We start from the raw sequence: 27,229 nt of genomic DNA, 5'->3' as shown, positions 1-27,229 counted from the left end.
CATTTACTGTTGAAGAAGCCCTTCATTTATTGATAGAAACTGACAAATAAGGTTTGTTTGAGTAAAAAAATTCTTGTTCAAATAAATTAGAATAAACCAAATCAGATAGTGATTTAGAATTGAAAGTTTATGTTCTCGAATTCGAACTTGGGTGGACATGTATTTTAGACCCTCCCCCTCCTCCTACCCTCTCTTTAGTAAGCCCATAAAAAACGAGTTTTATGCAAAACAAATATTTAATCTTTTGATTAAATATTCGTTTTGCATAAATGAATATTTAATCAACGAATGCTTTTCTTATAGATTATATAATATATAATCTAAAAGAAAAACAGTTGAAGTCAAAGGCTAATAAATTCTTATTTAGACTTATTAAGTCTGTAACACCAGCGGTGGGTAGAGGTGTGTAACACCAACGGTGTGTAGAGTTAAGTAATTAAGTATAAAAGGTTTACACAAGATAATGCCTACTGTTGTTGATCTTTTTAAAAAAAATGTAGGTGTTGATCAAAGTGATCAAATGTTAACCACTTACACTTTCGAATGTAAAAGGGTCAAGAAAATTTCTTGATTTTTTATAAAATAAAAACTTTTTATTTCTGCCAACAGCATTGAATAATGTTTATTAAAATATTTTCTGGGTGTTTCTAAAACTAAAAAAGTATACAAATAACCGTTTATAAAGTGCTACTATTTTCTTAACCAACTAACAGATAATTTGAAATAGTTTTTCTCTTAATTGTTTACATTCATTTAAATCAAACCCGTTAATAACCGCAACTGAATATCCTCCGGGAGGGTTTGAGTATGAATTAAATGGAACATGTTCATCAAATGTCAATTGAATGCTAGTTACATTCAAAAACTGTTTTTTTAAGTTATCTATTACTTCTGGTGCAGGCTTCTTATATTGACGTGGTTCATTAAACAATACAACACTATATCCATTTCCTTTAGATAAACCAACTGTAAACTCTTTATTTGCATATAAATTCACTAATGAAGGAACAAACCAGTCACCATATAAATCAGGCCATTGATCAGCAAATCGCAAGTGAATTTCAATGATTACACCATCAATAGTTTCTAGATTCATCATTCCAGTGTAGCCAGAAAACAATTGCTCCACAAAATCTTGAATTCTAGTATTCAGAAAGTTGTTTTCTTTAATCTCCCAATAATCAAAAGTTCCATCTTTTAACGCATGACCTCTTGTATGGCATTGCCATTTGAGTTTACCGTCAACAAGAGCCACATCAGAACTCCAGTGTTCGCCTACTAATAGCTTACTCCACATATGACCTGGTTTCATCGAGTTTAAATATTCTTCTTCGTCTTTGAAAATTTGGATACATGCTCCCATGCCACGAAGGTTGTATATTGGTTTACTGAATATTGGATACTTGCAATCTTTCGGTGGCAGTGTACCATGAGGTCCACATGGTAAGTTTTGTTTTTCAGCAACTAACAGCTTATTGTACACCCAGTTGTACTCTGGAAACAGATGATATGCATCTATATCTTGCGTTGGAATAATTACATCTTCTGGACACAGATAGTTTTCAAAATATTGCTGCCTCCATGAATCTGGTTCAAGTATAGGCATTTTATTACTGACTTTATATTCTAAATAAAACAAAATTGTTAAATGTGTTGATACATTAATAGTGAAGCTCCAAAACAAAAGTAAATCAAAATTTAAAAAGAAGCTTAGATTTAAAAGATTGCATAATTGAATATTAAATTTTCGAGACTGCAAATATAATAAAAAATTGTTTACAGAGGCAAAGCAAAAAAGATAAAATGTTTCTGTAAGGTACGTTAAACTTATAATATTAACTAATTTATAAAAACTAATTTATTGAAAAAGTTATATACATAAAAAAGCTGTTATATATATATATATATATATATATATATATATATATATATATATATATATATATATATATATATATATATATATATATATATATATATATATATATATATATATATATATATATTCCTATAGTTTCACATCTAAATTTAACGTTTGTGGTATAAAGCGGCTCTTATGACTCTTTGTGTTTAAGGAAGACGAAATCAAGTACACTTCATTAAATTTAATTGAGGAAACTAATTTAATTTTATCGATTTTTAAAAAACCACAAAAACGCAGTTTAAAAGATTGGAATGCTTTTAAAAACAATTAGAATGTTTTTTGTTTTTTAATTAAAACATTCTGAATGTTTTTATTTTTATTTTTTTACTGTTTAAATACATCGCGACTGACAAATAAGTAGAACGAGCGAGGAGTGCTGCTACTTCGACTGATAAATATGTAAAACATGCGAGGAGTGCTGCTACATTAACTATAGGTTTTGGTTTGGGCAGGCGATCTATCAATAATAAAATTTTTTTGTTCTTTAAAGTTCTTTAACTTTTCCAAAAGTAACTTTTTTTTAAAAAACAAACAAACATAAAGTTTAAATTTTATGATACAAATTAAAGACGACCAAGCAAAAAGTTTGCTGTTTATTATAAAAATTAAAATTACAAATCAAAAAAAAATTCTTTAACATAAATAAAAAATTATTTACTATATAAGAAACTTTTTTTGTTAGTTAAAAATTAAAATCTTTTTAACAGTTTTGACAAACGAAAGTTATGTCTAGCAAAAATAAAAAATTAAATAAAAAAATTTTTTGATAAAAATAAGTATCTTTTAACACGTTTGAGATGTTTCTGTCCAACACGTTTTATAAGTTTATTTTAAACACATTAGATCATTCTTTTAAACAAGAATGCTCCGTATGTAAACTCATTGAGAAAGAAATAAATGATTCTATTTATAAAGCGTTGATGTTTAATTTTATCATTAAACCATAATAACAGTTATTTAGTTATTAGTTTTAAACTTGCAGAATTTTTTGAAAAGTTCTATTTGCACTTAGCTTTTAATTTTAATTTTTAGACACTTTAAAGCGGCATCAGACACACCAACTCTTCTATATTTCTAATAACGTAACTCATTACTTCATCAAACTTGAAATATTTTGAGTTTATACCTATCGAAACAAATTCCGGAAAATAAATGGCGTCATTCTACGTAAAAAAGAAGAAATATATTTGTTGCATAAATATGCACAGTAGGGTGCAGTGAAACTTAAGGTGAAAATATAAATAGTAAATGTTGATATAAAATTTCCTCAAAATTTTTATGTCTTCAGCTGCCTCAAGGGTGTCAAAGTTACTGAAAAATAGGTATTTTTTATGAAAACAGCCTATTTTAGTCATAACATTTTAAAATAAAAAACTGCAATGTTTTTCTTTATTAATACCCTAAGCCAAATTACTAATGGTATTGTTTCACCCAGTGATGTATTAAGGGGGCTATTTTGGGGGGCTAGGGGCTATAACCGTGAGCAGTCGTGGCGCAGTGACAGCGCACTTGCCTCAGAAACAAAGGATCCGTGCTTCAACCGCAGCTCTGGACAAGTTTTGCGACTTCGGTTCGGAAGTTTTACAGGTGTTAACTTTACCGCAAAGTTGCTAAGTCACCATCGTTAATGAAATTTTCAGTTATCTGAGCGAGTGGTCGTTTTCTTAAGTTTATATACATTTCGCTACAATGGAGAACAACCACTTAAATGAGCATTTAATTTGCGCAATGAAATGGAAGAAAAGACTTGATCAATGGAATTGGAAAATTAATATTAATTGAATTTCTGATGTAGGTTAGTGATAGGTTAGCGATGCTGACTTGTCCTGTCTTTGTTATACCCTAAAGAGATGTCGTAAGTTATTTTACCAACATATGAAGATGTAATGAAGCATTACTTGCTTGTAAAACATCAATTATGATGGCAAAGTGAACCCTCTTAAAGAAGATGCTAGACATAAATTGTTTGACATCTGCACCTGTAGGCGTGTGTTTAAGAAGTGTGTATGTAACAAAACTGGCAAGGTTCTTCCTGCAGAGCAAGATTTTATCCAAGATCAAAGAGCTCTCAAATTGATGTGCATTGGCATTATTGATAAACTTGCATCAAATAAACTGGCCATGAAGTTCAAAAGAAAAAGTATTGAGCAGCGGCGTAGAAAGAAGCATTGCAATGCCATGTCTGTGTCTCTTTGGTTGGTGATATTGCAAGTCGATCTACAGCTCAAAGTGATGAAGATAATAATTACATGATTAAATATTTTCGATGTTTCTTCCATTGACATTATTAGTTCATGATTAGTTTCTTTGGTTTGCTTTTTTGCATGCAAACGAACTTCCTCTTCGACATCTGCTAATTTATTTGGATGGATCAATTACAGGACCAAAAACATTTTCAGGCCCAATCGGTAAAGCACTTGTAAATTATGAGAAATTACCAGTTGTTAAATTTGAACAGATTGATGTAACTCGTCCAAAAGTTGAATTTAAAGATTTGAGCACAGATCAAAAATATATGTGGGAAATGTGCGAAGCAATATTTTTTTTTTTTTTTTTTAAAGTTATAAGTTTGCCGTTAAAAATAATTACAACTCTCGTATTGGTAAAATATACACATGGCGGGGGCAAGAAGAAGACAAAATAGTCTTATCGCCAAGCTCCCAATAATCCGTAAATAATATAGCTATCAAATCTTGTCATTAAAAAAGTTATCAAATATAAAAAGAAAGAAAAGAAAGAAAAAAAAAAAAGGAAAAATTTTTTTTTTATTTTTTTTTATTTTTATTTTTATTTTTTTTTTCATATTTTTTTTTTTTTTTTAAAAAAAACAAAAAAAAACAAACAAACAAAGACAAAAACAAAAAACAAACAAACAAACAAACAAAAAAAAGACCAAAAAAATAGAGATAATAAATTATAAAACTTATTTTCAAATATAATTGAACACAAAGCAAAAATGAAAAAGAAACAAACAGACAAAAATGATATTTGAACCTATATATAAATGTTTTTAATTATTGCGATTAAGAATTCTTAATTAGGAAATATAATGAAAAGAATTTAAACTTCTATAGCAAGACCTTTAGTTTTTCATAAAAAGAAAATAAAAAATAAAAAATAAGTTTTTTAGTGAACTAAGTTTTTAAACCTTTGCAAATAAAATGAAAATATACTATACAATATTTTAAAGGCCAACAAATAAATATAGCTCTAGAAGAAGTCCTTCATGTTTTGATTAATTAAAATTATTTCTTTTAGTTTTGATTTAAAAATATTTATGTTTGCAAGCGTTTTGATGTCATTTCTAATTACTTTACTCCATAGTTGTGGGCCTCTAGTTGTGATGGAAAACTTAGTGGCTTCAAAGTGATTTTTAGCTTGAACATAATTATTTTTTGCATGTCTAGTAAGGTATTTGTGCTGTATTTTTTTAAATAGCGTTTTAAAAATATTTGGCATCGTATCGTTATTGATTTTATGCATAAAAATTAAATGATGATATATATTTATTTGGTAAACATTTAAGATTTTTAGATTAATAAATAGTGGTTGTGAATGAGAGAGACGGTCTGCGTTGGATATTATTCTTATGGCATGTTTTTGTTTGTTAAATAGTTTGTTTAGTTTTTTTTTATTGGTGCTGCACCAAGCAATGTTAGCATAATTGAGATAACAATGAATAAAAGAAAAGTAGATATATTTTAAGCAAGTTTGATTTAGATAAGGTTTTACCTTATAAAGTATGCCAATATTTTTAGAAATTTTATTTTCGATTAGTTTTAAGTGGTTTGTCCAGGTGATATTTTCGTCAAGAAGAACACCTAGAAACTTCATTGAGTGTTCTCTTTTTATAAATTGATTCCCGATGCTAATATTTGGGAGCTTTAGAGGAATTTCGTCTCTTTGATAAAAGCGATGAAAAAAAATATACTTAGTTTTGGTTAAGTTTAATGACAATTTATTTGTATTAAACCATTCAGTTACTTTTAACAGTTCTTCGTTGACTGTTTTAAATAGAGTTTTTATGTTACTATGGGAATAAAATAAATTGGTATCGTCAGCAAACAAAACAGAGTCTAAAATATCCGAAGCTCTGCTTAAGTCGTTAACGTAAATTAAAAACAAAAGCGGTCCTAAAATGGATCCTTGAGGAACTCCACAAGTGATTGTCCTATTGTCAGTTTTACTACCATCATAAGAAACATACTGCTTTCTATCAGACAAGTAGCTTTTAAACCAAACTATATTTGCATTCTTAACTCCGTAATTTACTAGTTTTTTTACTAAGATATGGTGGTCAACTGCGTCGAAGGCTTTGCTAAGGTCTATAAAAATACCTAATGTATACTCTTTTTTATCAAAGGCTCGAAAAATATCATGAACAAGTTTAAGAATAGCATGATCAGTTGAATGACCTTTTTTGAACCCAAATTGTTTGTTGTATAAAATATTATTTGTTTCTAGAAAAGAGAATAGTCTATTATACATTACTCGTTCCAGTATTTTAGAGAAGCAAGGAAGAATGGAGATAGGTCTATAATTAGAGACATTAGAAGGGTCACCCGATTTGAGAACTGGTATAACTCTTGCAGTTTTAAAACTTTCTGGAAATATTCCTTGTTTTAAAAAAAGATTGAAAATATGCAACAGTGGTGTTATTAAATAATGCATAGATTTTATTACAACATTACTGCTTATTTCATCAACTCCTAATCCTTTGTTTAGTTTTAATGTTTGAAAAGCAATTTATAACTCATTTTTAGTCAGTTTATTGTTGGTCATTATTGTATTGTTAGCAGTTAAATATGACTCTACGCTAAATTTACCAAGTTTTAGATTTAAGGCTAGATTTGATCCTACATTAACAAAAACTTGATTAAATGTTTTTGCAATTTTTGATTCATTAAATATATCAACGCCATTAAAATTTATTGTTTTTGGAAGACAAGTAGTTGATAACTTTTTTTTACCAATTAATTCTTTAATGATATTCCAGGTTTTCTGAGTGTCGCCTTTGAATTTAAGTAATTGATTTGAATAATATCCAAAGGTGAGTGTTCACTACCACTATCAAAAAAAACTCCGGGGTACTAAATCATTCTCGATGACTGACAACAGCAAATAGAATTCTACGGTTGTATGTGGCGAGAGAGGATCCATCAACAATTTTAACCCATTTAGTAAATTATGTCGTGAGAGTTTATTCTCCTGTTTGGTTTAGTATTAAGGTGCATCCTTCATACAAAGACGGTGCGCGACATCTTTTTAAACTTATTCAACAGTCACTTATCGCAGAAATTGCGAGATATAGTAGATCCTGTAATACAACGTAACCACTACTTTGCTCATCCAGAAAACCTCTTAATGGCAATGATTAGTGGTTTAGGATTAAGGCGCATTCTTAAAACGCGACTTGAAAAATACCTTATAAGGTCATCGAAATATGTTCATATTAAATGAAAAAGAATGACATACATGTCATTCTTTTCAGTTATTACAGTTTTTTCTGAAAGTATTTGACAAAAAAGTATGATCTTCAATTAAAAAAAATCAATTAAAACAATAAATTTTCATAAAAAATACCTATTTTAAGTAACTTTGTTCCCTATGAGGCGGCTGAAGACATTGAAATTTTAGAATTTTTTTTTTCAATGTTTGAACACTTATCAAAAAACAACTTTTTCTTGCTATTACATATAAGTATTCCACTTTTAATTTTTTCGCTGCACCCTAATGCGCAGAATGTTTTTTTGGTTTTAATAACTTATAGGTATAAGGTTTAATTTCCATATAATCATGAAATGATATTGGGTAATATTGTATGATATAAATTACTCTGACTTGCGAAATAACTTTATGATTTGATATAAAATTACTCACTTTTTAATTGAAGTTAAAATAAAATATTTGTTAAAACCCGAAAACAATGAAATTAAGAAAAAATTGCAAAAGTCTTCATTTCGAAATAAAACAATTTAGAATGAAAGTTTCAGTTGCGCAACGTTCACAATTACAAAAGGCGTTAAATTATTCTCCAGAATGAATCAGTATCTTTTAAAAGGGAGGATTTGTTCAAAACGTTTTGAGTAAATCCACCTTTTTAAAAAATTCTGAATAAAATCTGTTCTACGACTTTGCATATGCACAGAAAAATTATTTAGCCACTGCATGGTCTATCTACTATCGAAATATAAAACAAACACAAAAATCTTTGAGGTAGGTTCAAAAATTATTTTTTTCCACCTAATTTTGTTCATTTTAAATGGGTAAAGTTTTAACCCATTTAAAATCAAATAAATTGAAATTTTTTTTATATTATCTGATTGCAAACATATTTAAGAAGAGTTTTAGCAATGACTTTACGGCTTACTTATAAATCGTACCATAATATCAATTAGAGATTTCAAAAGAGTCATTTATCTGCAAATAAAGTAGATAAATATTGTGAGATTCTTCAGTCAGATTATTCTGGCTGATGACACAATATTCAAAGGGCCTTGTAACAAACTTGCAATGTTTTTACAGAAAAAGTTAAGACAAACATTGTAGGAAAGGACACATTATATAGAGTAAAAAACAAAACTTTGAAAAGCATTAGTAAAAAAAAACATATGATGAATAAAACTTGTATAAAAAGAATATATCTGTGTGTATATTAAAAATTGCATTTAGTTAAAGTTATGCATGTATTAAAAACATATATTTATGCTATGGATATGTACCAATCCTTTAGAACTAAAATAAAATTAAAACAAAATCTTTTTCTATTTTGACTAAAAAATTTTATTCTACCAAAGTTTCAAAACTTTTTTTTAAATAAAAAATCACATTCAACATCGTAAATGTCAAACAAAACTTTGTGTAATTATAATGTATCAAAAATTGTTTTAAAAAATCTCTTGTGTTGTAACAATATTTGTGAAACTCAAATCTCCCAAATAACATTAAGGCTAAAAAACTGACCCAATCTTTTTAAATACACTTTAAATAAACTTAAAAGACTTTTAAGTTTAAAAAACGATTTATTTGTCTTTACTCAACTCTGTGCTGATGAGGTATTAGCTTTTAATATTTTAAATGCTGAACCTAAATATTCTAAAATTCTAATCAAGGGCTTGTAAATGCCAACACAACAATATTAAAGTAAAATAATTCTTGAAGAAAACTGGAGGAAAACTTAGAATAAAATGTCAAACACCTACATTAAAAACACTTACTCAAAGTTGATTTTCAGTATTTAGGCTGTGATTCAGGCCAATGGAGGTTATATGGATTAGACTATTATAAATTCATGTATTTTAAAGATTTTTTAATAGATATTTCTTTTAAAGTCACACAGTTTTAAAGTGTATTTTTTCGATAGCCTAAAATTTTAAATTTCACTTGGTACTAATGCAAGGAACGTACAATAAAAGAAAGTATTCATTTTTTAAATTTGCATAAAACGATTAAAAGTAATATTGTTTTAGATTTGCAGAAATCTGACGCAGAGTATCTTTCTAATGATGCTGGTTCAGTTTAAAAACCATCACTAAGTATTTTTAATGTTTAGAACTAGGGTGATTTACTAACAAGATTTTGGGTTAGATTTCAGTCAAAATTTGTTAACGGTTGAATCCAGGTGATAATTAATGATTTTTTATTTCCGTTTATTTTCTTGTAACCATTTAACTTGGTCAAGTTAGCCAAATAACCCAGTTTGAGATTTATGATTCTTTTTTTTTGTTTTTTCTTTATTTGTTTTTGCTTATCAAATTACTTTATATACAGAGTTAATTAATAGACTAAAAATTACTTTCAAGAACTTTCGAAGGAAGTATGCTTTTCTATTTGTGCATTTGGTAGTACTTCTAAAACTTTCTCTAAAGCTAAGTTTTTTAAAGTTAAATTCTTTGAAAGTCTTTGAAAGAGATTTTTTTGTTTTTTTTAGAAGAGCAAAATTCAGCTTTATGGAAATTGTCTTTTTTTGCAAAGAACTAAAACTTTGTATCAAGCTTATCGAAAAAACTCTATGATGAATAATTTGCATGAAAAATAAAAGCATGAAAAACAAAAAAAGTAATCTCAATAATAAAATCTTAAGCTTAAAACTCTTTTCACACAAAAATAAAAAATAATTTTTTTCTACGACAACTGTGTTTCGGTAACCGCGAAAAACTTTTTTTCACGGTTACGGCGAAGTCAACAAAATTAAAAATGTTCAGCTAAAGTTAATCTATTTAGCTCTTGAAACTAGGCTTCTAGGCTTCTTTTTTATTAGGTATTATTTTGCTTTTAAAATCTCAAACTTATATATAAATTTTATATGGAAATTTAAAAAAAATTTGGAACTCGTTAAATATTTTATGTTCAAGCATAATAAAAAGTGTTTTTTGTATTGCAAAGAGGTTTTGTATTTTAAGTTTAAAATTTATCGATGAATATAAATTTAGTTGAGAGTTGGTAAAAAAAATATTTTATTAATTTGTTGTTGTCACGTTCGCGGTAGCCCTCCCCCCTCCCCCACCATCCTATAGAAATGTTGCAAATTTTAAAACTTTTTCCAATCCAGACTCTAGCGATTGTAATCTTTAACCAAATATCCTTATTTTATAAATGTTTAAGTTTGCTTCATATCTAGAGGTTAGCTTAAAGACCAAAAAGCGCTGCATCCACACCAGTCGAGTATCAAAATGTAACGTACTTTCTTCTATATTTTGTGTTGTACTCGTAAAAATGCAACGTTCGTGCGTGATATTCTATTTTTGGTTAGAAAGATTGATCAAGTTTTTCATACATGGCATTGTATTGATCGTTATCGTTTCTTCTAAGAATTTTATATTTTCTTTTACATTTTTCCATGTTAAATGCAATATTAATGCCTTTTATCTGTGATTAAAGTTCTGAGGTAACTAAAGTAACCATAAAATTAAAAATGCAACTTAAATAAAATGATACATCACTATTAATTTATTGGCTAAGCTTCCAAGAAATTTATTTTGAAAAACTGAAACGTACGAAAAAAAAAAGCATAAAAATATAATGTAAAAAAAAATACTGGTCGGAGGGCCTCTTTTAAGGGCCTGGGGAACCTTTAGAAAAAAAATATTTATATACACATGTGTGTGTGTGTCTATATATATAAATAATAAATATATACACCTATATATATATATATAGATCTTAAGATTCTGTAAACGTTTAAACTTTCGTGAATAGCTGTATATATATATACATATATATATATATATATATATATATATATATATATATATATATATATATATATATATATATATATATATATATATATATATATATATATATATATATATAAATATATATATATATATATATATATAAATGTATATATATATATATTTATATATATATATATATATATATATATATATATATATATATATATATATATATATATATATATATATATATATATATATATATATATATATATATATATACATATATCTATATATATACATATATCTATGTATATATATATACAGCTATTCACGAAAGTTTAAACGTTTACAGAATCTTAAGATCTAATCTTCGGTTTTTCTTAAATAAAAATTTAACGGAAATAGATATCAAAATAATTTTTTTTTTCAATTTGGTAAATAGGTTATATGTTAATAGATTAAAAAAAAATGGTTTCGACTCATCACTGTTTACTCAGAAATTTCATTAAAAGGTAGGTGATACAAATTAAGAGGTGTCACAAAAGTTTAAAAGATTTTATTTAGGATTAATTATTTGCTAATTAATAGATAAATCCGGTGCGAAAATTTTTTTTATTTTTAAATAAAATTAAAATGAGTAGTTTACAATCAAGAAATTCATCACAACATCATCTGGTAGCTTTTAATTTATTAAAAATCAACTTGAAATATCGTAAATTTTAAATTAATTTCAATTGCGTGCAAATGGGTCAAAAATCAGTTTCTAGTGAGAACAAGTGGCAAGTTATTAATATGACGAGGACAAAAAATCACACAAACGTTCAAAAAGGCAAAATACTTCACGTTTCTGAATATTGCGTTCGAAAAACCATTAAAACCTGGGAACTTACCAAGGACGTCTCCGACATGCCGCGTACTGGGAGACCATCCAAACTCAGCAACCGTGACAAAAGTGGTATATTCAGAATGAGCAGAGAAAAACCCAGACTCAGCTACAAAAAGCTAGCACAAATCTTCAACGAGTCAAAAAATAATCCAAAAGTAGGCAGAGAGCTCGTGAGACGAACATTGCTGAAAAAAAGTATTGGAACGTACATAACTATACCTATTCTTTCAATCACGGATAAACGTAAACAACGAGTGTTGTCCAAAAAAAGGCTGGACAGGTCTGTAGAACAGTGTGCAAAAATTATTTGGAGTGATGAAGCTAATTTTCAAATCATAAACCGTAAGGGAAGAATCCATGACAAAAGATTTGCAACTGAGAAATATTCAGACAAGTTTTTGCAACATCGTCGACAAGGCGGTGGAGGTTCGGTTGGCATCTGGGGATATTTTTCTCACAAAGGTATAGGATTCTGTGACCTGTACAAACAACAACACTGTACACCTACAAGAACGCATTGGAGTGTTAAGTTTCATCAATCAGACACTTCTATGGCAGATGCAAGCAATTCATCTTTCAAGAAGACGGGGCTTCAGCTCACACAGCTCACTCAATCAAAGAATATTTTTTGAAATAAAAGTTCAAAATGATGCTCTGGTGCCCTAAATCACCAGATCTCAACCCAATTGAAAATATTTGGTCTTGGATCAACAATCAACTGACATACCATGAAATTCAATCAACTCAGCATTTGAAGCAACTTTTAAATGAGTATTGGCTGAAGGTACCTCACGTGATATGCATGAAATTAGTTGAATCAATGCATAAACGAGTTTATCTTTGCGATAAAAACAAAGGAGGACACTTTAAGTATTAGTTTTGCTTTTATTTTTTCCTTTTTTGTTCGAATGTTGCAATTTGTTTAACCTTTTGTGCTTCTTATTTTTCCTATATGATTTTTTGTAATTGTTTTTTTCTAACTAAATATTAAAGTTTTTATAACATGCTCATATTCATTTTAAAGCTAATTACTTTTTCTTTAATAAGTAAGAGAAATTAATTTGATATCATTTTACAGTTTTTTTTTATTAAACAAAACCAAACATACTTTATAAAATTTCTGCAATTGTTTCAACTTTCGTGAATATATATATATATATATATATATATATATATATATATATATATATATATATATATATATATATATATATATATATATATAATATACTATATATGTATTTATATACATATATACAGCGTATATATGTATTTATATACATATATACGCTGAGCGTAGATACTAATTTGATTTAATAACTTGTACCGTAAAATCGCTTTAGTGCGGTCGCTATGTAACTTCTGTTATTTTAGAGTAAACAACATACATGCGTATTTCAATTTTTACGAACTTTTTATACTCCAATATTATTTATTGTCACTTTGTGCTTCAGAATCATAAAAAATTGACAATGTTTATTTGAAATCTGCTAAAATAATTCGTTTTCAAAACAAGAGTTTTGAAATTATGCATACTATTAAAATTTAAAATAAGAAAAGTATTAAGTTAAGAGATCAAATTTAGCATTCCATAGTGGGCCAGAATTCACTTTAAATGGACTAAATTATCGAATAATTAAATATGAGGTCTAAATTTAGACTAATACTAAACTTAGACCTCATATATCAGTACTCATTTCTAAATACTTTAGAAATGAGTACATGTACATTCTTATGCGCTTTTTTACATCTTACTTTTTTTAAAACCTCCTTTTCTTATCTCAAAATAATGTTATTCTAGTTATTATTAATCATTATTAGATAACTAGCTTGATGTCACTCTGTTTCTATAATAACCATATTCTATGGTTAAACATAATTTCTATGGTTACCAATTTTGCACAGCAAAAATAGGTTACCATTTTTTTTGGTAGTAGCTGGTTTATTATGAATAATATATACATAATATTTAGTATGTGCATTAGTATGAGGTTCGCACTTCTTATGAAGGTTAAATATTTTATATTTTGTTGCTATGGATACCTAATTTCAACAACCTATTTTTAGTAGTTGCAGATGTTTTACGTGTGCTATGCACAACTAAATTTGGCATGAGTACTAACATGAATTTGCACTTTATTTAAAAGTGATAATCTTTTATTTAGTGGCATGAGTACCTATTTTGCTTAACAACCAGATATTTTCCTTAGTTACACTGAGGTAAATGGATTTTTGAATAAATTTTTATCGGATTTTCAACTGTCCTATTTCAAATAACAAATAAATATTAATGTAATTAATTTTAGGTAAAGATTTAGATGAATAATAATAATAAAAAATATTGTGCAAGACGTATTATTGTACATTGGCAATTTGTATAAAATCAACAATTTATAAAACATACATTCATGCATAAAAAATAAATCATATTTTAGATCAATCGACAGTTGGAGCCTGAAGAAAATCACTTCTGCAACTCCTTCTGGGTGTTGTGGAATTTTGAGAATTTGACCGCTTTATACTGCTGATTATTAGTCTAATGATCAAAAAAATTAGCATAATACATTATAGTTTGTTTTCGAACGGCTTAATTTGCGTGTTTATTTTTCACAAAAATGTTTGAAATCCTTGTTTGATGTTTTGTGCGCTTCTTCAGAGAGCATGCTAATTGGTAACAAAATTCTCCGCACAACTTCATGTCCTTGTATTTATATCTTGTCCAAACCTTGTTAGATGTATTACCGTCGGTAGCTCGGTACAAACAAATGAGCCACCTAAAATTTAGCCACAGCTCAGTAGGTAAGTAACAATATAGTAACAATATTTACAAATAAATAAGTTTACCTGAAGGCAGTATTTTTGAATGCATCTGCAATAATTATCAGAGCTGATGGCAATGTGGCCAAGATATCATGCATCTTTTTGAGCTGTAGTACATCCAGCTTTTAAATTTCAGCCACAACACTTTCAGGTAAAAAAACAAACAAACAACGAGTTGTATTTCCATCATTGGATGTCCCAAAACCACTAGATCTGGTTTTGGGACATCCAATGCACATCAATAATTAATCCAAGTAAATTTTTAAAGGCTTCTTGGATTCCTTTTTTTGTTTGTTGTCACAGATAAATTTTTTTTAACTACGCACCTGCCGCTTACGGTTATTTAATTAGAAGGCAAGGTGAAGCCAGCATTCTATTGCTTTAATCCATGCATGTAATGATCACAAGCCATACTGTAGACTGTAGTTTGCATTTTCATTTTTTGCCACAATTTTTTCAATATTGTTTATCTCTTTTCGTGAGCTTCCACACATTGAGCAGGACTACGATGCATTGGTCTCGATTAATAAGGCTATTGCCCAAGTCAAAACGCAATGGATGACAGTTTAATGTTGAAGATGGCTTATGGTTGTACCGAATTATTTGTTTACAGCTACCAATAAAACAAGATAGTTCAAGTAGAACAAGGCATGTAAGAAATAAACTTTGTTCGCTTTCAAGGTGTCAACCATCAGTTGTAGTCTGCTTGTAAATGGACTACCCAGTAATACCATCAAACCCAATTTTATATCGCAATGTAATCCGTTTAAGAGATGCAAAAGAATTAAATAATTAGTCTTGCAACAGGAGGCTGTATGATCTAAAAACGCCTAAAGACTTACTTCAGCTGAATAGTATATATTATAGCTTTTGGTGAGTTCATTTAATTTATCACTGCTGATACAAAACATATCCACTAATATTAAAATTGTATATTTTTTAAATTGTAATAAAGTAGCAACTGTTGCTATGCTAAAAAAAAGTATCCATAGCAACCAATAAAATTTGCTGCTCTAACCGGCCCAAAAAAAAGATGCATTTAATTTTACACATTTAAGTAATAAAATTAAACTTTTATGCTATAACTATTCTAATAATAATTTATTACAGATTAAAATGATATCGGCATCCATAACAATGGCTTCGTGTTACCTTTTAAATGTTAAATTGTAATAAAATAGCAATCAATCTGTTGTTATGCAAAATAATTAAAAAAAACTGTGTAACAATGTAAACAAAGTTATAAAAAAAGTTGTCAAATTTTCACCAAGCTATTATAAAGATCTTCGAGAAAAATGATTAGGAATTATTTAACAACAAATATAATAAAACAACTCCAGAATTTTAATTAAATATATGTATATTTAGAGCATTAAATATTATTTTTAAACGGATTAGATCATGTCAAAATTTTGACTTCTATTAAGAGTCACCAAGTTAACTATGTTTGAAAAAAAAAAAAAAAAAAAAGATCAGAAGTTTTTCCTTGCAAAGTCTTAGTTTAAATAAAAAATCAAAATAGCCTATTAAGTTTATTAAAAGAGCCAGGTAAATAAAAATGAGCGATTGCTTTTACTCGTAATTGGTCTGCTTTACGTGAATAAAAACTTCAAGAGTTTTGCTCAAATTTTTATTCACATAAAGTTAAGCAATTTACTCAGTTGAGAAAATTGTAACTTAAGTGAACGTGAACTAATTAAAAAAAAATCTTAAATGCACCGCGCAAAGATAACTCGCTTGCAAATAAAAATTTCAAAATCTTGCAAAATTAAAATAAGGGATCGTCCGTAAATTAACTAAACTTATAGACAAAAAAATTTATGGACAAAAAAGATCAAAAGTTTTCCCTTACAGACCTTTAAGTTGAACAAAAAAAAATTAAAAAGCTTATTACCGGATTTTGCATCCATTTAAAACAAACACGACATCCATTTAAAACAACCATGACATTTATTTAAAACAACCATGACTTTCATTTTATAACATCGTGACAATCAGTTAAAACAATCCTGATTTACAATTAAAGCACTTAACGCTTAAAATCTCAACATTCTGTATTCAAAAAAAAAAAGGTTTTATTTGTATATTTATTTATTTAAATTTATTTTTTATTAATATTATATTACTTTATTTTAGTTTCATGGAATTTATTTTAAATTTAAATAGATGTCATGTTTGTTTTAAATGGATGCAAAACCCGGTACATATTTTTATACACATTGGCAAAACAACCATGACGTTTAATTAAAACAACCATGACGTTTAATTAAAACAACCATGACGTTTAATTAAAACAACCATGGCGTTTAATTAAAACAACCATGACGTTTAATTAAAACAACCATGACGTTTAATTAAAACAACCATGACGTTTAATTAAAACATGCATGATGATAATTAAAACAACCATGACGTTTAATTAAAACATGCATGATGATAATTAAAACAACCATGACGTTTAATTAAAACATGCATGATGATAATTAAAACAACCATGACTTCCTATTAAAATATTTAGCGCATGTGCATATTAGATTTTCATTAAAACATGCAGCGAAATTCTGTTTGCCAAAATGCGCTAAAATTTGTTTTGAGACTCGTCGTTTATCAAAGAAAAATTCAATCTGAAACTTCATGCCGCAAAGTTCTGTTTCCCAAAACATGCGAGATCTTGTTGTAAATCTAGTTTTTGATCAAGGAAAAACTCAATCTGAAGTTTCATCGTTAACAGGAGTTAATCGAAACACAATACAATCAATTTTAAGAAGGTACGATCAAACAATTTCAACACTTCCTGGTTCTAGAGGTGGCGCTCGTCACGTTATATATAATAAAGAGATTAGAAGAAGAATTGAAGAGGTTATAAACGAAATACAACGACAACTGTAATTGAAAATAAATATGCTTTAAATGTAAATGTATCGATTAAAAATGTCTGGGGATGGGTGACCAATCTTGGATTGAAACGACAACGATGTAAAAAATCTTCCAATTGAATATATTAGGTGGTATACTTCAGTCTCACCTATTCATCACTATCAAAATATTGTTTTTATTGAGGAAAGTCCATTTAACTTACACATATTTTGCAACCATTTATGGGCAAGAAGAGGAGTAACACCAAATCCGATCAATCGCCCTCGGCAGCGTAACGTTTCCATAATATTGACCGTCAATGATTTAGATATTATTCACTGCAAAGCTGTCAGTGTGTCAGTCAACACAGTTTTGTTTCAAGAATATATTGATGAAGTTGTACGATTTTTGGGGACAGAGGAAGAGTTCCTCTGTCCCCAAAACTCGTACAACTTCATCATAATGTTGAGATGGGGGCTCAGAACATTCAAATAAAATATTTAGTACCATACTTACCATTCTTGAATCTGTGTGAAGAGATTTTTTTTATCTGTAGAATAACGTGCGAAGAAAAACGGCCAAAGCTGGAAGGAATAAACTACTTACAAGAATGCGTAAGGCATACTTATCTATTCCTAATGTTAACTTATCGAACTACTCCACACACTGCGAAAGCTTTTTCGAAGCGTGTCTTAGTTCAGATGATATAGTACCTCGACAGTAATTAAAAAATAAACATTATCATTTTAAACAAAATAAAATTTTAAATAACTTTGAAAAATTGAATAAAAAAAATAAAGATATAATCTAAATAAAACCTTCTTTTTTGAATAATATATAATGTTGATATTGCGCATGCGTTAAATGTTTTATTTGAAAATCACGATTGTTTTAATTGAAAATCACGACTGTTTTAAATGGTTGTCACGATGTTTTAAATGATTGTCATGATTGTTTTCAGAGTTGTTACGACATAATATGTCTGGCAGATCTGTCGACATATTTTCAGACATATTTTCTGCCGACATAAAATATGTCCCACATATTTTCGATTGACATATTTTGACATAATTTTATGTCTGAATTATTTTCTGCTGACATAAAATATGTCAGACATATTTTCTATCGACATATTTTGACATATTTTTATGTCTGAACTATTTTCTGCTGACATAAAATATGTCAGACATATTTTCTATCGACATATTTTGACATATTTTTATGTCTGAACTATTTTCTGCTGACATAAAATATGTCAGACATATTTTCTGTCGACATATTTTGACATAATTTTATGTCTGAATTATTTTCTGCTGACATAAAATATGTCAGACATATTTTCTGTCGACATATTTTGACATAATTTTATGTCTGAATTATTTTCTGCTGACATAAAATATGTCAGACATATTTTCTGTCGACATATTTTGACATAATTTTATGTCTGAATTATTTTCTGCTGACATAAAATATGTAAAATATATTTTCTATGGACATATTTTGACATAATTTTATATCTGAATTATTTGCTGTTTGATATTCTTGAAGAAAAAATCAATCTAACAAATTTATTGCGCATTTCAACTTAATTTACAGAGTTAAGTAAAAATAGTTTAACAAATTTGTTGCTTTTTTGCAATCAATTATAATTGAAGGGGAACAAAAAAAATTTTTTTTTTCTGGTACCGAGCAAACAATTAGTTTTTTGGATTGTATTTCACATTTTGATTTCAAATATGCAACTCATTTTTTACCATCACGTCAAGTTGTAAAGATATTTGGGTTCAGATCTTAATTATTTGGGGTAAAGTTCCTAATATTGTCAAAAAAAAAGTTGTTCAAAAGTATGTCAACTTGGGTCTCAAAAAAAGCGTATTTTAGAAGATAGTATAGAGATTTTAGAAAACATAAAAATTTCTCTATAAAATTTTTTGGCAAAAAAATTATTTGAAAAAAACTCTTAAAAAAATGTCAACAAAATGTTTTTCAGCAATAATACAAAAAATACTTATTTTTATTACAAACGAATAACATCTTTAAAATCTCTATGAAAATACGCTTCTTTTAAGACTCAGGTTGACATACTTTTGAACAACTTTTTTTTCGACAATGTTAGGGACTTTTCCCCAAATTCTAAAGATTTGAACCCAAATATCTTTACAACTTGACGTGATGGTAAAAAATAAGTTGCATATTTGAAATCAAAATAAGAAATCCAACATAAAAAACAAATTGTTTTCTTGGCACCAGAAAAAAATTTTGTTTTTGTTGACCTGTGTTATTCTTCATAAAACTTTTATTTTAAATCCTATAAGCAAATATCTTTTGTTTCGTAAAGGTCTTTTTCTGCCCTTTTTAGCGATGTATCATTTGATAGTATTGAGTCAATACTATCAAATGATACATCGCTAAAAATACTTTGTCAATACTATTGACAATGTATTTTTAACGATGTATCATTTGAGAGTATCGACTAGTATTCAAGCATCATTTGATAATATTTGATAGTATTTGATAGTATTGATTAGTATGGATTAGTATTGGCGATTTACCTTATTAGAATGTAAAAACCATCTCAAGCTGAGTTTTTATTACTGAAAAAGGTTTTTATTAATATGACTTAACTTAAAATTATTCTCTTGATTAAAATAATATTAAAAAAAAACATTTTTAGTTATTTTTAACTAATAGTTGATTCATTCAATAAACTATTCTCCATTTTTGACTTTAAATCGTAAGGAAAACGAAAAAAATAATTATTCCAATATATATTTCACTCAAAACATTTTATGCAAGTTTATGGCAGTTAAGTATGCTGTTATAATGCAATTGTCAATTATTTTATTGTTAAATAAATCATAACTATTACAACTAAAAGTATATTATTAGTAATTATTTAAAAATTATTACCGGTTAGTCTACTTAATATGAATTTAATGAGTTGAATATAACTTTTGTGAAGTATTTCAAATTCTTCAGCATAAATGAATTTAATTTGGCACGAATTTTTTTAAATTCTGTGAACCGTTTTTTTCATAGAATCTTTTGAATTCAATTTTTCATAATGAGATCTTTTTCAGGGTCAACTAGTAATTAAAAAAACTGAAAAAGTTTTTTTTTTATTATTATTTTAATCAAAGAAATAGTTTTAAGTTTTGTCATACTAATAAAAACCACTTTCAGTAATAAAAACTCAGCTTGAGATGGTTTTTACATTCTAATAAGGGAAAGCGCCAATACTAATCAATACTAATCAATACTATCAAATACTATCAAATGATGCCTCAAAACTAGTCAATATTAGTCAATACTATCAAATGTCAATATTAGTCAATACAATCAATGTCAGTATTAGTCATAATCAATAAATAAATCGTAATCAATAAATAAGTCAATAAATGCCAATATTAGTCAATACTATCAAATGATACATCGCTAAAAAGGGCAGAAAAAGACCTTTATGAAACAACTGATGTTTGCTTATAGGGTTTAAAGTAAAAGTTTTATGAAGCATAATTGATTGCAAAAAAACAACAAATTTGTTAAACTATTTTCACTTAACTCTGTAAATTAAGTTGAAATGCGCAATAAATTTGTTAGATTGATTTTTTCTTCAAGAATATCAAACAGCAAATAATTCAGATATAAAATTATGTCAAAATATGTCCATAGAAAATATGTCTGACATATTTTATGTCAGCAGAAAATAATTCAGACATAAAATTATGTCAAAATATGTCGACAGAAAATATGTCTGACATATTTTATGTCAGCAGAAAATAATTCAGACATAAAATTATGTCAAAATATGTCGACAGAAAATATGTCTGACATATTTTATGTCAGCAGAAAATAATTCAGACATAAAATTATGTCAAAATATGTCGACAGAAAATATGTCTGACATATTTTATGTCAGCAGAAAATAATTCAGACATAAAATTATGTCAAAATATGTCGACAGAAAATATGTCTGACATATTTTATGTCAGCAGAAAATAATTCAGACATAAAATTATGTCAAAATATGTCGATAGAAAATATGCCTGACATATTTTATGTCAGCAGAAAATAATTCAGACATAAAATTATGTCAAAATATGTCAATAGAAATTATGTCTGACATATTTTATGTCAGCAGAAAATAATTCAGACATAAAAATATGTCAAAATATGTCGATAGAAAATATGTGGGACATATTTTATGTCGGCAGAAAATATGTCTCAGACATATTTGACAGATAACAACCCTGGTTGTTTTAAATGGATGTCATGCTTGTATTAAATGGATGCAAAAACCAGTAAGTTTAATGAAAATCGCTGCGTAAAAGAGCTTAAGATCTCCTTCTTCTGTTTTTTAAATAAATTTAGCGTTGCGTAATTTATGGTCAATCCTGAAGCGAACTCTGAAAATAACAATGATATATTAAATAAACTAGATGTCTAACTTCGATCCGAAAAGTGAAGCCGGTTTTTGCCCTTTTTACAAATGGCGGATTAAATTTGTCCACAAATATTCTTAACTTTTCTTTTCTTAAATGAAGTAAACATATTTTAAATTTAAATACTATTTATAGAAAAGTGTCAAGCGGAATTTAGAGTACTAGTAAAATAATAATTTATGATCCCTTAAATTATTTTCGATTAAAAAAGGGATTAAAGATTTGAATAGAAAAGTACGACCGACGCTTTTCAAACATTTTATGAATTAAAATACTTTTTAATAAACATAGGCTCATAAAAAAACTTTTATAAGAATTTCGTAATTACTAAAACTTATTTTGAATTATCTTTAATTTATTGGGAACTTTTGACTTGCATTTTTAACTTTTATTTCATACTTCGGCTTCAGCTTTTTCCCTTTTTACAAATGGCGAACTATTGTTATAAACAAAAAAAAGCGGCTTCATTTTTTGTCCAATAAAATCCCGCAAGTTGGACATCTAGTTTATATAATATATCATTAAAAAATAATGATAAAAGATAATATTAGTATATTTAAGAGTCATCTAAATGAATTATTTTGCAAAAAAATAATTTTTTATTATAAACTTTTGATTATAAGTTGTTTTTTTTATCTTTATTTTAAATATTTATTAAAAACTTTGTTTTAACATTATTTTATCATAAAATCACATTAGAAAACTAGTTTTTAAAACTTATGATGTTAAATTTGTGATAAAGCAAATGTTACTACGACGTGGCATTCAGATCTTAAATTTGAGACATTGCGAGTTGTAATTGAGATGTTAAATTTGAAATATTGCAATGCGTTGATAAAAATTTGTATAGCTACAGAACTTATGAGATGGTATCTTACCGAAGTTATGAGATGGTATTGAAAGTTCGTTCAAACTAGCAGTTCTCATTTAAAACAAAATATCTAATGCTAACTTTAATTTTTTATTATTTTATTTTTACAATATAAACTAACGATAAAATTGTTTGTATAATTTAGACAAAAATCAAAAAAACATTTGTTTTTGGCTGTGATTTGAATGTTCAAAGCTATGTGACCAAAGTTATGTGACGAAACTTACAACAACAAAAAAAAGTTATTTTTTGGTATAACTTAAAGTAATGAAAATTAATGAATTGACTTTATTTACCTTTTTGCAGTTTGCTCTTATTACTGATCTTTCAAAGTATTGAAGTTAAAATTTACTTGAGTCACCTTTTTATAATGTTTGAAGCAACGCTAGATGAAAAATCATTGAAGAATGCAAAAGATTATTAAACCAATGTTAGGTAAGGTAACGTTCATTACCAAACCCTAGTGTCGTCAGAGTAATTAAGAAATATTGATTATATGATCTAATAAAACTATTCAATACTAATACATTACAATAATGTATATATTACTAATATATTAACAATATAAAAAGATTTACTTTACAATTGGTGACACGGCCGTCCATCGAAACGGCCCTGTCTGTATATATTGTTTAATCTGGTGTTCAGCTTTAACCTTGACATTCAATTTTTTTTTAATTCAGGTGGGGAGGGGGGGATGCATACCCCTCCTGGATCCGTCTTTGGTTAATAACTTATTTTAAAATATTTTATTTATTATTATGCAAAGATTTGTGTTACTTTCCTAACTTAAGATAAACAGTAAAAACCTAAATAAATAGTTTTCGAATAAATAAGAATAAAATTAACAAAAATTTATTAAACATGTTGAAAAATCTAAACTATAGAATAACTGACGTCAATTAAAAAATTAAGTTTTTTTTAAAGTTTAAATGATCTTTATATATTTTTACTAGTAATAGAGGTGGCTCTTTTACTTATTTTGATGAAAAATTTTTTTTTTTTTTGTGATTTGAAAATACTTATTATAGGGTTTTTCTTCCCTGGAAGTTGTTATCTTTGTTTTGCCATATTTAGTGAGAATTAGCAGAGTGAATTTTCTGATTTTTTCAAAGATTTCACATATAAACTACAGGGAACATAATTGTTTTCATATGGATAAAAAATTTCTGAAAGTTCTAAATTTTTTTCTTATTATAACAGAAATTAATGTAGTATGATATAAAAGGAGGCTTGCTATTTAAATCTAACAAAAAATATGCCTCCACAAGCTCACTTAGAATAGCCAGGAATAGAGAGAATGTTTATACCGATCTTCTTTAACTAAAAAATGGTAAAATGGTTTTAACTGGTACTTTTCTGTTCATTATGTGCTTATAATCTCTAATCAAGTATCTATATTCTTTATTTTTAGTGTTTAAATAAAAAAATAGTATGGGAAAACCGCAATTTAATTTTAAGATTTCTGCTTGCAGAAAAGAAGTAGAACAAAGGCAAAGCCAAAAACTCGAGCTGAAGCAGCAGTTTACAGAAAGGACATAAGAGCTAAAGAAAATCAAATATCAGAGGCAGTAGATTGGTGCGCAGAAAATAAAAATCGAGGACAGGCAGCATTAAAAACAGGAAAATTTTTTTCCCTTTAATTAAAGATCGTGGTACAATAGACAGAAGATTAGATGGCATAGTTAAGAATGTAATAAACTATCATTTGAGAGTGTTAAATCCAGATGATGAGAAGGAAATAGTTTGTGTTATCAGAAATAAAAATAGAGCCCACCAGGAACTCTCTAAGAAAGAAGTTTCTGAAATCATTTTAAATGTGCTGAAAATAAGAGATCATTTGAACAAAAACGGAAAAGGTGGAAGAAAGTTTATAAAACGTTCTTCCATCACCAAGTGCAAAAACAACCTTTTAAAAAATGTGTTTTTTTAAACTAATTTATCAACATCCCAACAGGTACAAGGGTACAGTAGATATTAATTGATTTAAAATATTGAACCGTATTAGCCTATTTAAACTTGGGAAATCATTTTGGATAAGATGGCATGCTGAACATGATGATATTGTCATTAAGAGGCAAGGCCGAGTTAAAATAAACAGAGTCCTAAATTGTACTAGGAATATGGCTGCAGCTCATCTAGGTACACATTTTTTATCACATATTTTTTTAAGTTTGGAATAAATATAAAAAGATCATTTTCAATATCATTCTCAAGTGCTCTACAACTTGGTTTTTATTTTTGAATAGTCTTATATGTTTAGTACGTTGATAACTTATCTAACTTAATTATATTATTAGTTTTACAACTTTTTAATATCCCAAATGTCTTCGCTGATGAACTGATTGCTTGTAGTATAATAAAGAACTATAAAAAACAAAAAATGGTGTATGAGTTGGCGATATTGCAACAGAAAGAATTTTCAATCATGATAAAACACCACAGTTTGTCAATTACGGTGTAGATAGTACTGCCACTGGGTTAGTTTATGCTGGCAAAGGAGAGACATCTAAAAAATGATTTGCGAAAACAGAGAGTGCATAACTATAAACCCATTTGTTTCATTATCAGGTGAACCAACTAAACAACTTTTCATAACTAAAGTTGTGGCTTTTTATAGCTTTATATTTTTAAAAAGTGAAATTTAATATTTAATTTTTAGCAAAGGTTTCATTGTGTCAGGTAATATTTGCTGGCAAAGGCATAACGAGCCAGATGGTACCACAAAAAGCTGTCAGTAACATCAAAAATTTGATCATCTCCACGACAGAGAGCGGTTCGCAAGATAACTAATCGTTATTGGCTGCGTATAAGAAACTTGATAAACATCTCACCGAACAAAGTATAGTGGACCAGTTGTGCTTCTATTAGATGGTCATTTGTCGCAGTTTGACTTTAAAGTTCTAAATTTTTTGCGTGAAAAGCAAATCAATTACTTTGTGTCTCCGCCTGATACTACTAAAGTCACACAACTACTGAACCAAGCACCAAATCAACAGCTCCACCGATATTATAATAACACGCAAGATGAACTTTTTTCCTCTTTCCAGACAATAAATTGAGAAAGATTCATGAATATCCTAGGAATAATGTAGAACAATTGGGCATCCGCTGCCAATATCGTAGCAGCTGCTAAGAGAGTTGGTAAAAATAAGAATGATCTTAATGTTGATGATTTGCAACAAAATAAATTTGAACAAGCAGCTTTCCTTATTGATAAAACTGATGATGTTTCTCTAAAATCTTCTACTCCTAAGAAAACAAGAAGTGTGACCTCAAAAGGTGGACCCTTAGCAACAACTCCAAGATCACAATCCAAAGTCGCCCAAACAAAAGGAAGGTTCAGCCGAATATTGGAAATCAATGTATGAAATGTCACAATCATTTGTTGAGGAATCATATGAGAAAAGCCTCAATTTAGCAGAAGTGCCTGGTTTACTTTCAATAAACCGGGTTAAACCCAAGGAGGTTAATCAAACAAAAACAACAAGGGTCACTAATAAGCATGGATCTATGAAGGCTTAAGATGTGCTTTCAAAAGTGGCTTCTCTCGAAGGAGAAAAACAGAAAAATATCTTATCAACGTAGAAATATAAAGAAGAAAGCTAAATATAAAAAAGAAAGCTGGAAACTGAAGTTAATAGATTAGCTTCTCTTGCTCGAGAAAGAAAACGGAAATTTCGAGCTAGAGCAAATGAATCAGCTGAACAATGAGCGTCTTGGCTTAAAAAAATGTTAAGGCAAGGGCGGCTGAAACAGAAGAAGGTAGAGTCAGACGTATTGCTAAATGAAAAGAATACCGAAAACAAGCATTGTAATGACAAACGATTAAACGATGTCTTCTCTTTATCTGATGAAATTAACCATCCCATCAACAGAAAAAAGAGAAAATTGTTATTGAAAAGTTCAAAACAATAAAAATATAAAATGCATAAATTCATTTGCTTTTCATTGATAAATATTGTTAATATATGTTTTATAAATAATATTGTGTTTTTAATGAATTTTTGTTTTTACTTTCATAAACTACTACTCAATATGCTCCATATCGGCCCATGGAACTTATAAATAGCAGTACTATTTATAAATTCCATGGGCCGATAGTAGTTATAAGCCAAACGAAAAAAATCAATGCCCTGGTTTCTATCATAGGACATATTTTTAACTTAATATTTATTTATGTTTCAGGGGAAATGAAGGAAAAAAAAAAAAGAGGCAACATAGAAATACAAATCTGGTTCTGAAAAA

At 27.9% G+C, this 27,229-nt stretch overlaps 1 protein-coding gene across 1 annotated transcript; it reads right to left on the bottom strand.

The window, feature by feature from the left end:
* Positions 1-571: 571 nt before the first annotated feature.
* Positions 572-23,513, bottom strand: LOC136087394 (uncharacterized). The gene is made up of 2 exons (XM_065810064.1): positions 23,278-23,513; positions 572-1,626 (listed from the first exon to the last, which is right to left on the bottom strand). Exon 2 carries the CDS (start codon positions 1,604-1,606, stop codon positions 707-709), a length of 900 nt encoding a protein of 299 aa, XP_065666136.1. The 5' UTR covers positions 1,607-1,626; positions 23,278-23,513; the 3' UTR covers positions 572-706.
* Positions 23,514-27,229: the final 3,716 nt, after the last annotated feature.

The sequence above is a fragment of the Hydra vulgaris genome, chromosome 11 (genome assembly GCF_038396675.1).
Source record: "Hydra vulgaris chromosome 11, alternate assembly HydraT2T_AEP".
NCBI lineage: Eukaryota > Metazoa > Cnidaria > Hydrozoa > Anthoathecata > Hydridae > Hydra > Hydra vulgaris.
The sequence above is the reverse complement of the archived record's forward strand: the minus strand, read 5'-3'. Positions and strand labels throughout refer to the sequence as shown.